The following is a 16037-nucleotide window of genomic DNA, read 5'->3' as shown; positions in this document are numbered from 1 at the left end:
CCTTAATACAGTTTGGTATAGCAAACAAACCACCTGTGATTATTCCTCAGAAGCACCAAATAACTTGGGTGAACTTCCTGCTTTTTTGTGTCAAGTATGACTAGGCTAAACCTTTAAAGCACATTTGAAGTGCATTTCCCAACTCAAAGCATTCTGGGTCTCCCTGAGTTACCATTCCCAGCAGCCCTTAGCAAACTACAGTGCCCAGAATTCTTTGAGGGAAAGAATGTGCTTCAAACGTGCTGAACTGGGGTTGCCAATGAGGTCCCCTCCTGGGCTTTTGCCACTACAGCTCCTGCCACTGGCCTTGTTGGCTGGAGCTGATGGGAGATGAGAGTTTAGTAGCAGGGGTGGGTGTGTGTGTGTGTGTGCGCGCGCACACACACACCAGGTTGAGGAAAGCTTGTCTGGAGGGACATACAATTTTATTCCTTAGGACGTTTGCACTGTTGTACTAAAATGGTCTTCTGTGACCCACTCTGATCATACCATATTGGCAAAAAACACTGTTTATAAATAAACTTTGCTTTGGCACTGGCATGTATCCAAGATGTACACAATAGTAGATTCCATGAAATTAATGGTGCCCAGATAGTTATATCTATTCATTTTGATGGGTCTAAGAGCAGAACCAGAACTGGATACATGATGACCCTATGACCAGAGAGGCAGTATTGTACAGTGGTACCTCGGGTTAAGAACTTAATTTCTTCTGGAGGTCCGTTCTTAACCTGAAACTGTTCTTAACCTGAAGCACCATTTTAGTTAATGGGGCCTCCTGCTGCTGCCGCATGATTTCTGTTCTCATCCTGAAGCAAAGTTCTTAACCCGAGGTACTATTTCTGGGTTAGCAGAGTCTGTAACCTGAAGCATCTGTAACCCGAGGTACCACTGTATAGTGTTATCGAGTGTTGGACAAGGACCTGGGAGATAAAATCTCGCCCCCCCCCAAACTGTGAAGCTCACTGGCTTACCTTGGACTACGCACTGCCTCTCAGTTTAGTCTACCTCTCAGGGTCGTTGTGCGGATAATATGGAGAGGCGGGGAACAGTATGGAAGAAAGGTGTGATATAAATGTAATGATAATAACAGTGACTCTGGGATGAGCCCATTTAATGAGCTCAGGCCTTGAAGGGAGGGCGATCCTGTCCATCCAAGGCTTTCTTGGGAGCAGAACCGCATAGGATCGGGTTGCCATTAACCCCGTCTCCTCCTCCGTCGCACCCTTAAATATTGCCCAGGGTGCTGGCGCTCACCTTAGGGTCTCTACCTTAAAAAAAAAAGAAACCGTGACGGAGGCGGGGAGGGGCAATTCTGGATCTTCTCGTGCTGTGATGACTCGGCACTGCAGGTGGCAAGGAGCGCGGCGGAAGCCCTCTGCACTTGCGCAGGGGCCCTCTTGGCGCCCAGGCCCATCTGCTGCCCGCGCCTTCCTGGCCGCGGCGGCTCCTCCTCTGCCCGCCCCTCCGCGTGCCCTGATCCGGCTCATCGGGGACGAGAAGCGGTGGGAGGCCGGGCAGCAGGCGGAAGCGAGGAGGGAAGGACGCGCAGCGGCGCCGGCCAGCAGCTGAGTCCGCCTCTGCCTGCTCCTCTCCCGGCCACCATGCGCACCTTCCCGGGCGCCGTGGCGGCCTTGCTCTGGCTCTCGCTCCTGCTCGTCCTGCCCGCCTTGGCCGCCGTGGCTCCTCCGTCCAGCGTCGCCGCAGCTGCTGCCTCCTCCTCGGGCTCCGGCTCCAACAGCTCGGGGCTCTCGGAGCCGCCGGCCGGGAACCGCAGCGAGGGCGCCCAGCGGAGCCCCATGTGGGCTCTGCTGCGGGACTTGCCTGCGCTCAAGGCCGCCGTCATCGGGGCTTGCGCTGCCAGCGTGGGGCTCATCGCCTGCCTGCTCCTCCGCGTCCTCAGGTGCGTAGTTGGGGGGTTGCCAGCTGCTTCCGCAGCCCGAGGCTCCTCTGCCTTTTGCAACGCAGAACTGGAGCTGGGTTGGCAGGCTGCAGTGGGCGCAGGAGGAGGCCAGGCCGGGAGCCCCCCCATCCGCTCCCAGGCCAGCTCATAGCTGTCAACTTTCAGATTTGAAAATAAGGGATCATCAGCCTCGAAAATAAGGGATCAGCAGCCTCACCTGTCCCGGGGACAGTCTAACAATCCGGGATGGCAGCGGGAAACGGCGCTGGAATAAGGGAATTTTCCGCAAAAAAAGGGGAAGGTTGACAGCTATGGTCCAGCTCTTTGGCACCCTTGGGCAAGGGGGTGGATGATGGTGGGCCGGAGTGGAGGGTGGCATCTAAAGGCGGCAGGACAATTGGAGGCATTGTCTGGCACTCCCAAAGTACTTCGTGCACATTAGAAATGTCTTTTATCAGATTGCACATTCTTTTGAATGGGCGATGTGCATGTTTCATGTTGCTCCTGTACACTGCTTTTGTTTCCCTTCGGGCGAAAGGCGGATGTAAATCTCAAGTGAACTGGTAATCTTTATGACAATTCAGAAAGGTAGGCTAGTATCAGTTCTCCACTATATTACAAATTGGCGATAAAAGGTTTGCTTCTTTAGCTGCTGGCCAGTAGTACTAATTAAATAGCACCCTGCCCTTTAAAAAAAGTATTTACAGCGCAGTCCTCTACAATGCTTACTCAGAAGTAAACCCCGCCACCTTCAGCGGGGCTTATTCTCAAACAAGTTTATGTTGGATTGCCGCCTTAATGTGCTTCATGTACATCAAATCGGTAATCTTCACAACAGCCCTGTAAGGTAGCTGTCAGTATTCGTTATTCTCATGTTGTAAGGGTTGGGGCTCACTCTGAAATAACTTTGTTTCTTAAAAGACTAGTCAGTATTGGCACCAGTGCTTTAGCATGTCCAAACTGCTTTGTTCTGATATTTATTTGCAGGCTTCCTCAAACTAGTGCCTGCACATGTTGGACTACAACTCCCATCAGCCCCAGACAGCATGGCAAATGGTGAGGGATGATGGAGGTTGTAGTCCAACAACATCTGGAGGGCTCCAGACCAGGGAAGGCTTATTTATTGTACTATACCCTTAGAGCTGAAAGTTCATAGAAATCTGCATCTTCAGAAGTCTTATTCTTAACATTAAGGGGGGAAAACCAATTGCAAAATAGGCTTTCCTATACCAGGGGTCAGCAAACTTTTTCAGCAGGGGGCCGGTCCACTGTCCCTCAGACCTTGTGTGGGGCCGGACTATATTTTGTGGGGGGAAATGAATGAATTCCTATGCCCCACAAATAACCCAGAGATGCATTTTAAATAAAAGCTCACATTCTACTCATGTAAAAACACGCTGATTCCTGGAGCGTCCGTAGGCCGGATTGAGAAGGCGATTGGGCCGGATCTGGCCCCTGGGCCTTAGTTTGCCTACCCATGTCCTAAGGAAAAGTTGGGCTGTATTTATTATGATTACCATGTTCCAGCTGAGAGTGACTTGCCTATTCCCCCATTTCTTTTCATATCTACCATGAAAACTGCATTTCTTTAAATGTGGGGTGGGGTGGAGATAGGATTCCCCTTTCAGGGGTCTTTTTTGCTTTACTGGACCCTCCATGTTCTGGAGGGGTGCTCTCTGCCTTTTGCAAGCTTTGTTGTACATGTTTGTGTATGTTTTGAAAAGACCTATCAGAGTTGTATCTCTCTCATAATTGAATCGTGGTTTCTTGAGCAGAGTTTACACAAGGTGCAAGGTACCCCCCCAAAAAAACTTTTCCCAGCAGAGTTTCCCTGGGGAATGGCATTAAGGAAAAGTCACTTCCTTTTTTGTTTTTAAAATAATCTTTATTCTTGTTATACATTAATTTACATTAAACTATACACATACCAAATCGCATATTACATACATACAAAGATTACACACCCAATACATACCCAACATACCTACAATCTGACGTTTACACCACACAAAGTAGACTTCCGACTCATTCTCCTTGAGCTTTGTTACCCATCATATCTCTATACACATGTCATGTTTGTTCTTCTGCTTTTTCTTAACAATTATCAAAATGAGTGTTACTAAACCTTCTCTTTATTTACAAGATTTAATCTATGTCTGCCAGGAGACTTGCCTTGTCCGTATAATTTTTGAGATATTCTTTGAATATTGACCGTTCTTCCTTGACTTTTTGAACAGTATAGGAAAAGTCACTTCCAATGCAGAGATAAGGAGTCCTGTGACAGCCTCACCTGGACAGCCTCCCACTGTTTGCACACTTGGAAATCTCACACTTCCAGTGGTAAACTGGACCAAGTGTTGCACTAAGTGGAAGCTAAGTCTTTTCTTAGCTTCTCATGCTGAAGCAGACCATTGGTCCATCTAGTTCAATATTGGCTACACTGACTGGCAGCAAGGACTTTCTAGGGCAAGGTTTCCCAAACTTGAATCTCCAGCTGATTTTGGACTACAATTCCCACCATCCCTGACTAGCTCAGGATGATGGGATTTGTAGTCCAAAAACAACTGGAAACCCAGTTCTAGGGTTTCAGACAAGGGTGTTTCTCAGGCCCTACCAGAAAGATGTCGGGGATTTAACCTGGGATGTTTTGCCACTGAGCTAAGGCTTTCCTTGCAGTCTCTCTCCTGATGGTACAGAGGACTAGGGATATCAGAAACTGTGGTAAAAGGATCAGACTATTTGACTTTGGCTCAGTATTGGCGGTGATTCCCCAGGATCTCCGGCAGAGATCTTTTCCAATAACAGCTACCTGGTCCTTCTTAAACAAGAATGATTGGGAATTATAAGTATGACTGTCTGCATTCAAAACATGTCCCCTTCCACACCGAACTATGTTCCCCTGATGCCACATCAGGCTTGCTTGTCTTTTTGGATGTTTTTCTCTCTGCAGGATGCATCTGTGACCAAAGGTTACACTGCTTGCAAATATTTCTGAAAGCTGGTCATGTGTCTTTCCTGAAAAGAGGATTCTGCCTCTCCCAACAGGAATTCCTCTTGGTGGAGGAAAACAATAGTTGGAACTGCCTTTAGTGCTTTGGAGGCAAAAATGAGCAGCAGTTTTTAAGTACACAGAGTTAAAACGCCCCGACTTGCCAATGATCGGTGTGTTCCTGGGAACCTGTCTTTCTGGTATGAGTCATTCTCCTGTCATGTTGTCAAAAAAGAGAAGGTGCTGCAGGTGCAGTTGTCATGGAGGGGATGAGGAAATGTCGTGGAAGGGATGAGGAAGCTGGGCTCTGAAGGTTACACGTCTGCACACACACACACACCCCCCGGCCCATTGCTAAATGTTTGAAGCTTGTGATGTTGGTGTCGAAGGCCATAGCTCAGTGGCAGAATAATTGCTTTGCCTACATAAGATCCCAAGTTCAATCCTTGGTATCTCCAGGTGGGGCTAAGAAAGATCCTGTTCCTAAATCACTCAGAGTAAACACTACTAAGCTAAATGGGTGAATGGTCTGACGTTAAGTGTTTTCAGCTTTGTAAGTGATGGCAGGACCTTTAGGTTGACAATTATTTGTTATATTCCTCTTTGCAGCATTTGAAATTTGCCAGGCACATTTTGCACCTGGCTATTGGGGACGCGGGTGGCGCTGTGGGTTAAACCACAGAGCCTAGGACTTGCCGATCATAAGGTTGGCGGTTCGAATCACCGCGATGGGGTGAGCTCCCGTTGCTCGGTCCCTGCTCCTGCCAACCTAGCAGTTTGAAATCACGTCAAAGTGCAAGTAGATAAAAAGTAAATGGCGTTTCCGTGCGCTGCCCTGGTTCACCAGAAGCGGCTTACTCATGCTGGCCACATGACCCGGAAGCTGTACGCCGGCTCCCTCGGCCAATAAAGCAAGATGAGCGCCGCATCCCCAGAGTCGGCCACGACTGGACCTAATGGTCAGGGGTCCCTTTACCTTTATTGTCCACTTGCAACCAAGTGAAGATGCCCGGGTGCAAGGATGGTGCCTGACGTCTCCACCATCTGGAAGTGCATGTCATTGGATCTTGCCTGTTTTTGCACACTAACACTACAGCTTGTAGAATTCCATCCATGATATTTTATCTGCACAGTCAGGACAAATTTCAGGAACCAAAACATCATACTGAAAAATACGGCTTTTGAACTGTCTGGCCCTAAAATGACAGCTAGACTGGTTTTGGTGACTGTAACCCTGGCTTAAAGAGCCATTTGGTGGCTAGCTCATATATCTGAGTTTCTAATGCTGCGTCTGTGTTAAGTTTTTAAACAGTGTATTGTACATTGGATTGTTAACATTTCTAAGTCGCTGCGAGAGTTTTGCTGGAAGCAACTCAGAAATTGAACTAAGAATAACAGCAACTGTCTTCTTCCAGGACAGATGTACCTTAGGGTTGTTTGCATGGACTGGCAGTGATTCTCCAGGGATTCAGCTTCCCAAATTTTAGCTGAAGATATTTGGGGCCCAATTCTGCATGGAAAGCCAGTGCTGTATCATGGAGCTGTGGCCGAGAGATGGCTGGTCTGTTAATTTGACTCCTCTAAAGGAAGCCTGCAAATAGCCACTTGCCTGCTCACCTGTGGAACATATGAATTTTCTCCAGGTGATCAAGCAAGGAAGCTTCACACACAACACACCCACATCTATTGTTGCATTGATATATGTGATTGGAACTAGCAGCCTAGTAGAAAGTAGGCTAGTGCTCATTTTGTGAAACTGATTGGCAAGGCTACCTGAGGTTGATATAGTATAATGCAGACTTAAACCAGTTTAGCAACCGTTCATTCACCAGGAAACCCTGGAAATAGTTGTTTCATGGAGGGTGCTGAAAGCATGAATGGTACCACTTGAAGATATCAGGTGGACAGTCTTGTGACCTACGTCACTGAGACACTTGAAGCTTGCACTTGAGCAAACTGAGCCAAAAAGTGTGTGTGTTTTTTCTAGCCCTGCTCGGGGATATTCTGCATGCCTAAAGGCTACATGTGATTATGGCCAAGGTATAGCAATAATATTGTGCATGACCAGAACTGGATGCAGTATCAAAAGGGTGGGTGTGTTGCCCAACCTGTAATGGCCGTGCAGAAATCTGTGTATCGGTCTCAGGCCCTTTGTGGCTTGTCAACAGGAATAGACTGGGTATGTGGAACATGGAAAGGTAAATTGCTCCCTCCACAATGGGATGGGATCTGTACATTAACTAGCCGATGGCTTTCCAGCAGGGTTACACAAATTAACCCCACTTCAGCACCATGTAGGAGTGAAAAGGCTTAGCGATGTCACAGAAAGAGAACGGTTTTGTAAAAAGCAGTAAAACGTATTGGCAGGGTTCCTCCCCTCGACGTTGCACTCTCAAATTTTGCCCTGTTCAAAAAGTGCCTGGTGTGTTGCCTTTCCTTGGAGTTTGGGTAGGCGAATCATCCTTCCCCCCTGCTATGTTGACTTTGCCAAGAGGTATGTCGAAGGCATCCCAGTAGTGATGTATGGAAGTGAGAGCTGGACCATAAAGAAGGCTGAAGAATTGATGCTTTTGAATTATGGTGCTGGAGGAGACTCTTGAGAGTCCCATGGACTGCAAGAAGATCAAACCTCTCCATTCTTAAGGAAATCAGCCCTGAGTGCTCACTGGAAGGACAGATCGTGAAGCTGAGGCTCCAATACTTTGGCCACCTCATGAGAAGAGAAGACTCCCTGGAAAAGACCCTGATGTTGGGAAAGATGGAGGGCACAAGGAGAAGGGGACGACAGAGGACGAGATGGTTGGATAGTGTTCTCGAAGCTACCAGCATGAGTTTGACCAAACTGCGGGAGGCAGTGGAAGACAGGAGTGCCTGGCGTGCTCTGGTCCATGGGGTCACGAAGAGTCGGACACGACTAAACAACAACATGTTGAAGGCCAGCAATGTGCAGCCTATTCTGAACTGGTGCCAGATTCATCAGGGGCCCTTCCATGATTAATTTGTTTGGGGTGGGGAACCTGCAGCCTTCCAGATTCTGTTGTACTCTAACTTCCACCAGCCCTAGGTGATAGGATCATTAAGAATATAAGAAGACCGTGCTGGATTAGGCCAGTGGCCCAGCCAGTCCAGCATCCTGTTCTTACAGTGGCTGGCCAGAAGCCTGTAGGAAACCTGCAAGCAGGACCTGAGCACAAGAGCTCCTTCCACTCCTGTGGTTTCTAGAAACTAGGAAACCAAGTTGGTGGCCATCACTGCCTCCTGTGGGAGAGAGTTCCATAGTTGAACTATTTACATCAGGGGCCAGCAAACTTTTTCAGCAGGGGGCCGGTTCACTGTGCCTCAGGCCTTGTGGGGGGCCGGACTATATATATAAATGCTGATTCCTGGAGCGTCCGTAGGCTGGATTGAGAAGGTGATTGGGCCAGATCCGGCCCCCAGGCCTTAGTTTGCCTACCCATGATTTACGTCTATGCCTAATGAGAAATGGCAACGCAATGTCCCACAATTATACTGGGGTGTGTGCATGGCAGAGGACAATTATTTCCAATATGGAGTGGGGCAGCCTTCCACCATCCATCAGCCCCCAACCAGTACAGCTGTGTTGGATGGGACTGATATGTGATATGTGTTGGATGGGACTGATACAGTCCAAAAGATATGGAGGGCATCAGGTAAGGGACAATGAATGTAGGGTCTCCTCCCTGCTTTAGCCTCATGAATGTATTGACCTGCAGCTGCAAGTATCAAGGACCGTATTTCTTTCCCCAATCTTGCTTCTCAAGAGTGGTGGTGCTGCCGGCTCAGAGTGGGAGGGGGCCACGTCTTGGGATCATGGGGTCAGGAGCGGATCCTTTTAATCCTGATGGCTGCCTGGCTAAAAATAGATTAAAGGCTGAAGAGCAGTCTGAGCAGCGGGCCAGCTGACAGCGAGCGATTGCAGCCTCTGCGTGATGGGGAGCAGCTGTTCTTCATGTGACTGAGTGCTTGGTCAGAATCACGGCTGGTGAATGGAAAGGGCTGAGTGAGAGTGGCCACAGACTCCACCTTTCTCCATCTCTCTCTCCCTCTCTCCTAGCTGTCTTCTTGCTGAGTTCTAAGTTTAAGCATCCAGATTGGGGGGGGGGGGAACTTGAAGAGAGAAAGCCAAGGTCATCTGGGAGGTGGTGAGAAATATGGTTTATAATTGCTTGGCAAGCATTTGTACCAGAGGAGTACCCATGCTCTCTGGGACCTATTCAGCTTACAGCCTTAGTACTGCTACGACTGTTCCTGCTGCTACTACTGCTCTGATTTATATGGCACCATCAGCATGTGTGATGCAGCAACAGGACAGGCCATTGCCCTATGCAGCTTACTGTTATAATACCATTACTTGTTACATGGCACTATCAGTGTGCATGGCCCAGGAAGATGATAGGTCCCTGCCCCAAGCGGCTTGCAATTTAAAATTCAGTGTAGGGGCAATAGAAAAGGGAGGGAGGTGAAGCTAGGAATAAACAGATGAATGGTTGTTTACACAGCATGTCATTTGGGTGACCATGTGGCTGGCCTTCTGCTTGAAAGTCTGGATAAAGTATTTCCCCCCCCTTTTAAAAAATCACAAAACCCACCTTCACTGTACCTTGCAATAAGGAAGTTTATAATATGCACGGAAGTAAAACCATGTCTGTTGGCTGTAGTTGTTGTTGTTTTTAATCCATATCCCAAGGCTGGGAGGAGTAATTCTGATCAGTGTTAGTGATGGAGCAATCACACCTAGTGGATAGTGTTTGTTCTGAGCTAATTAATTGGGAATAAATAGGGTGATCTTGTGGACACTTCCTAAATGGGCTTGTAAAAGCTATATTGGTTTTTAATGGCTCATTATGTTTGTGGTTCATGGTAGTAATTTCAAAGAAGGTCTTTACAATGGCAGCTGAACAGATTAAGCAGCAGATCTCAAGGGTTATTTAATCACTGGCAATTACAGTCCTTAAGTGATGCAGCGTAGCAAGTCCCAGATAGGTCTGTGCCCCAGTTGGGGTGCAGAGTGATGGTCCCTGCTATGGAAGGTGGGGCGTCCTCATTTCTTAGCGGCATTCGTGTCTTTACAACCCAGGCAAATGAAAGCCTGTTCAAGTGTGAACACCGTGCTCCAGACAATCAGAGTCTTAACCATACCGGATTGCAACTCTTGAATCAGACCAACAAAGAGGCAAAATATTCTCTACATGAGAAGCTTCATGGGATCTGGCCTGAAGGCACCTAGAGACAAGTTCTGGTTTGAATTTGAACAAGGCCACACAGATGGGAATGAAAGCAGCCTGGAGGCTGCACACAATTGTTTTGAGGGATTTACAAGAGGGTTAGTAGTTGCGCTAACCTGATGCAGGAGGAGCCCATTGGTTCCCACTATGCTCTGTTCATGTATTTGTAAATCAAACATAATTGCAAAATGTAGTCGAATAAGTAGAGTGTGGTGGTCTGGTGAGTAGAGAATTTGCCTTGACATAGGCAGATCTGGGTTCCAATCCCCGTGTACAGTGGTACCTTGGGTTAATAACTTAATTTGTTCTGGAGGTCTGTTCTTAACCTGAAACTGTTCTTAACCTGAAGCACCACTTTAGCTAATGGGGCCTCCCGCTGCCGCTGCACAATTTCTGTTCTCATCCTGAAGCAAAGTTCTTAACCCGAGGTACTATTTCTGGGTTAGTGGAGTCTGTAACCTGAAGCGTCTGTAACCCGAGGTACCACTGTAGGATGTTCTCTCTCTCTTCTCTCCCCCCCCCCCGCCTACAAGTTTTTCTCATACAGACGAACCTTGGTTCTTGAACGGAATCCGTTCCGGAAGTCGGTTTGACTTTTGAAAACGTTCGAAAACCAAGACAAAGCTTCCGATTGGCTGCAGGAGCTTCCTGCACTCAAGCAGAAGCTGCTTCAGCCGTGTTGGACATTCGACTTCCAAAAAAGTTCACAAACCGGAACACTTTTGGGTTTGTGGTGTTCGGGAGCCAAAACGTTCAAATCACAAGGCGTTTGGGATCCAAGGTATGACTGTATTAGCTGGAGCAACAATGAGAAGCTGAGAGTGGCTGGAAAAGTGGCCTGGTAACAGTGGTCTGCTGCATCTTTCTCTCCACTCCCATTTGGATGGGTTTAAATAAATTGTCAGTGTTTTGTTTCCACAATATCCGTGTACACCTACAATATAATTTTCTTGCTGTTTTAGGTCTGGCAGGAAGATTAAAAAACCCCGCAAGTATGACATCATCACAACTCCAGCAGAACGGGTGGAAATGGCCCCCTTAAATGAAGATGACGAGGATGATGAAGATTCCACAGTGTTTGATATAAAATATAGGTAAGGAGAGGGGGAGGACGGTGTAAACATATGGGTGAGTGGGTGGAACTTTTTTAAAGGGGGGTGATATCTATGTTGGTCCATTAAGAATTGAATAAATTGGACAGTACTTCGCTACGAGATCTCCACCTAAGAAGAGCAACCATTATTAGCACTTGTGGAATCTGTTTAGTACAACCTTCCCCAAGCTCCAGATGTTAATGAGTAGAATTCCCATCAGCCCCAACATCATATGGCTGTGCTGTCTGGGGGTTGATGAGAGTTGTAGTCATTAACATCTGGAGAGGGTACCAGCGTGGGAATTTAGGGAAAGGCTGCTTGAATTAGGTCAGCTTCTATTAGGTACAAAGTCTGAGCCTCTGTTCATGCACCCCATCTTCAAGTTTATTTACAAGCTGCAGACTTGGTGTCTTTCAATATGATGCCCTCCTTTTTTGTTGTTTTTAAAATACAGACCAAAGAAGAGTTCTGGAGAACTTGAAAAGTTGCTCACAACTTTGTGAGGGTTCGGTTGGTCCTAACAAAGGTATTAGCCTACTGCCGATTTTGGATTTGTTGCGGGCAGGGGTAGAAATTAGTGTTCCCTGCCACTCGCCTTTTCTGCTCCCCTTTACAAACAAGGCCTGGAATGTATTTGGTGGAGTCATTTCCAACTTTCTCTTGTGATGAAGAGCAAAGTAAGAGTAACCCTGTCCAGCTTTGTGGGTCCTTGCAGGTCACCAAGGAAGCAGCTGTTAAGTCTGGATCAAGCACAAAGGGTACAGGACCTTGGACAGCTCCGAGGAGCTTCTGGAGATGTTGTCTCTGCAGGGAACCTGAGCCAACTGAAGCTTTATACAGATGCTTCAGGTTACAGACTCTGCTAACCCAGAAATAGCACCTCGGGTTAAGAACTTAATTCGTTCTGGAGGTCCGTTCTTAACCTGAAACTGTTCTTAACCTGAAGCACCACTTTAGCTAATGGGGCCTCCAGCTGCCGCCACGCCGCCACTGCACGATTTCTGTTCTCATCCTGAAGCAAAGTTCTTAGCCCGAGGTGCTATTTCTGGGTTAGCGGAGTCTGTAACCTGAAGCATCTGTAACCCGAGGTACCACTATACTGGCTAGCAGGGGACGCAGGCAGGGTCAGCTCCAAGTGGAGGGTATGCAAGAAAAGGACCCTGGTGTGCTATGCTAAAGCATCTCCCGAGGCCAGCTACAAGAGATGTGGCCTCTGCAGGGAGCTGAACCTCCATGTAGGCTGACCAGACTCGATGTGTGGTAGGCTCTGTGTTCCCTGGAGGAGCTGCCTGGCTAGTTAAAGGACCCTCACCTTACTTTGTAGCGAGGTTGGGGGTTACAGAGGTACTGCAAGGTACACAACCTCTGAGTCAGAGGATCGTGGCAAGGCTGCGTCCTTTGGCTGGAAGGGCTGTGAGGTTCTTTCCGCTGCTCTGCCGCCTCCCTTAGGAAGTAGCTTGAGCCTCATCACTGTCCTCTGATGTGCATTTCAATGTCCCTGACAAAGGTCCGAGAAGGACTGGTGCAGTTGACAATGGCCAGCACTTTGCATCAACACAAGCCTGTCTCTCAACAAACCCTCGCCTTGCAAGACGGTAGAACAGTACAAAAGGAGACAGTTGAATTCATCAAAACTTGGGATGCTTTTCCATCATAGCTGGATCTCCAGAGTACCTTTGTTCCTTCTGATAATAAAGGCCCCTTTAGATCAATACCCGTCCATAGAATATCCCCCCTTTCCAACGCACAGATGCCCTTTTGCATACAGACGCCGAGCATTGTGTTGTTCAAGGGTGTGTGTGCGTGCTGTTCTCTGGAGGCTGCTTTTAATTGGGTGTCTTGCAAGTGAGAGCTGGAGGGTCTTTTCTGTACACTGCTAGGTGGATTGTGTTGGGTGTGAAGCTGGTTTTTGAACACATTGATCTCTCAAGCAGGCTGACTTGCCTGCTTGGAAGGCATAATTGCTATTCCAGAATGGGATGAGGTGGCAGGGAGAAGGGAAGAATGGCAAGTTTGCTGAGATGCTTAAACTCCCAAGGTGTAATAATAATAATAATAATTAATTTTTAACAATGACAACTACTCAAGATTGCAACAGCCAGCCTTGAATTTTCCACCATCATTGAACTGTTTCAGCCCAAGGGTGGAGGGAAGGAGGAGTAGCACCAAGAGGCTCTTTCTAAGGCAAGCGTCTTGCCTGGGCGATGTCCCTGGGTGCCATTAGGGGACAGATCCTGGGGCTGTTTCATGTAGTTCCCCAAAGTGTGTTGCAAGAGTCCTGCTAGCACACTTTGGGAGAAAGAAACTGAAGCTATTAAAGCCTCTTATTGACCCCGAAGCCTTTCCCTCAGTTAGGAGGCATCAGCCATGCCTTTTGGTCAGCAGTCATCCCTCCTGAAAGAGAGAGATGGAGCAGGTTCATTCATTGCCCTGTCAGAGAGGTTGCCCCCTGAGTCTCTCTGTGTGTTGCTGTTCTGGATGTGCCTCCTTCCATGAATATATATGCTCAGTATTGTTTCTCTGGCATTGCCCGTGTTGCCTATTTGTGGATAGTGAATGTGTTGCAAAATACCTCTGTCTTTGGCAAATGTACTTTTGTCTTTCTCTGCCTTTAGTTTTTGAAGTATTATTATTATTATTATTATTCATTAAAGTACATAACATTCCTAACACTGTACATATATTAAGAGAGAAGACAGTCCCGGCATGCAGACTCACCATGTTAAGGAAATAAGGATGGGGATGGCAGAGGAAAACAAACATTGGAGAAGCTGCTCCTCTTTTGGCCGATGGTTGGTGGCACCTTGGGCTCCCCTTTGCTATGTTCTTCTTCCTGGGAGGCAAGGGGTGCAGCATCCCAGTGGACACTTAGTCCTTTGGCCAATGCCAGAATGTGCCTCCCTTTAACTTGGCTGTCTCAGGTATCTGGCAGTGGGAGCAAAGTGTTCCCTCCCCCAATTCATGTTGGGGAGCCACAGACTCCCTTCAGCTGCTCCTTCTCTGACTGCTTGACAGAGCCAAGCTGGTTGCCCACTGCCCAAAATGGGTTTGGAGCAAAGAGACTAGGTTGGCCACATACCCAGCTTGTGAGGATGGCCTGCATCTTGTTGAATTTTATGAGACACACTTCTCTGCTGTTGCTAATTATTTCATTTCTCTTCCAGGTGAGGCTGTTGCACAAGGCTCATCAGGATGGAGGTCTCCTGTCAAGAACCTGGCAAGAACCTTGGCAACAGAGGGGAGAAGGAAGACAGAATCTCAGCATCAACAAAACTTACAATTTCCCACTTTTCCAAAAATATATACATACATAATTTATGATGGATTTTGACAGGAGACAGCTGAGCATCAGGCATATACATTGCTACTACGTTCCTGGGTACCAGGTTGGAAGAACTGGAGGTGCTTTTCAACTGGGAAAAAAACCCCTCTCTTTTTGTTTTGTTACAGATTTGGTTACCTGCAATGTTTGTAGGCCAACCCAGAGCCCTAGTTATTAGGAGTGCCAGTTTTGTTCGAAGGCACCCAGGCTAACCAAAAAACTCTCTGCTCAGAAGCACTAAACTTAGATGGATGGTTGTTCTCCACGGCAACTAAAACGCCTGGCATTGTGTGGTTCTGGGTTGTAGCAACCTCTGCTCATCTCACAGAAGCTCAGGACTTGTGCAAACTCTGCTGAATTGATTGAACCTGTGTATTGATGTGTGAATGTGTGTGTGTGTTTTGCTATTTGTGGGTGAGACGTGGGCCGCTGTGATGACTTGCTACTACTACTGATAACAATTGCACTAATCATCTGCTCTTGCAATAAGGCTCTCTGCCTTCTCTCTAAGGGGATATCTCTACAATCCTCTGGGGAGGGCAAACTCTGAGAAGGAGGGGGAGAAAAACCCAGCCAGTTCAGGAGGAAAGGAAAGATCTTTTTTGGCAACCCCTTGCTCCTCTTTCCCTGTCCCAGAGGAAGTCAAACCTTACTGCCGGTGGGGGGGGGGGCTCACCTGTGACCCTGTAGATGTTGTTCTGACTGTTGGCTGTGCTGGCTGGGGCTAAAGGGAGTCGGGAGTCCAGTAACCTCTGGAGAACTGCAGGTTCCCGATTCCTGCCTTACACCGAGTGTTGTTTTGTGTCTGTGTCTCCCTCTGCCTGTGAGTCGCCTCTTTCTCACCTCTATTGTATTTCATGACAATCTGCAGTGAGGCTATTAAAGAGCAATTAGGATGACTTTGCTTTTTTTGCGTTGTCATGTGCTCCTGGTCAAATATTCTTGTTACCAACCAAAATGATTTTTAACATTGTTTTCAACTTTGGTCGACCAGGGTCCAGCTTTTGCCATGCGTAAGACAAAGCCAAATACAGTGGAACCTTGGAAGTTGAATGTAAGCCATTCCGGAAGGACGTTCGACATCCGAAATGTTTGAATTCTGAGGTGCAGCTTCCGAATGGCTGGCAGCTAGGCTTTTTGCAGATTGGAAGCCGCATTGGACATTCGGGTTCCAAGGAACATTCAAAAACTGGAACACTTCTGGGTTTTCAATGTTCAGGAGCCAGAATGTTCAGGAACGGGATGGTTCGAGAACTGAGGTTCCACTGTAGCTGGTCTCTTTTCCAGCACAGACCAAGTTACCTCCTTGCCATTGTTAACACAACTGCATGTTCTACCACGTGTCTCTTTGAAAGACTTCATCTTCTGTGCAAAGCAGCCTGGAGAGAACAATTCCCCTTTGCAATGGCCCTCCCTCTCTCGTCTACAGGTTGCAGTCTTCTGTTCCAGCAGCCTCTCATTCACCCTGAGACCATGGTGGTAC

The 16037-nt window shown here is 47.7% G+C and overlaps 1 protein-coding gene across 2 annotated transcripts; it reads left to right on the top strand.

The window, feature by feature from the left end:
* Positions 1 to 1332: 1332 nt before the first annotated feature.
* FAM174B (family with sequence similarity 174 member B) lies at positions 1333 to 15451 on the top strand. Of its 2 annotated transcripts, XM_083475279.1 has the most exons (4): positions 1333 to 1903; positions 11101 to 11232; positions 11687 to 11758; positions 14397 to 15451. In XM_083475279.1, exons 1-3 carry the CDS (start codon positions 1605 to 1607, stop codon positions 11733 to 11735), a joined length of 480 nt encoding a protein of 159 aa, XP_083331405.1. In that variant the 5' UTR covers positions 1333 to 1604; the 3' UTR covers positions 11736 to 11758; positions 14397 to 15451. The 2 variants fall into 2 exon arrangements, with proteins under 2 accessions (XP_083331405.1, XP_083331406.1); XM_083475280.1 differs by lacking the exon at positions 11687 to 11758 and having other exon boundaries at positions 1338 to 1903.
* Positions 15452 to 16037: the final 586 nt, after the last annotated feature.

Source organism: Podarcis liolepis (genome assembly GCF_965112155.1).
Source record: "Podarcis liolepis genome assembly, chromosome: 14".
Taxonomy (NCBI): Eukaryota; Metazoa; Chordata; class Lepidosauria; order Squamata; family Lacertidae; genus Podarcis; species Podarcis liolepis.
This window is presented reverse-complemented; position numbering and strand designations above follow the sequence as displayed.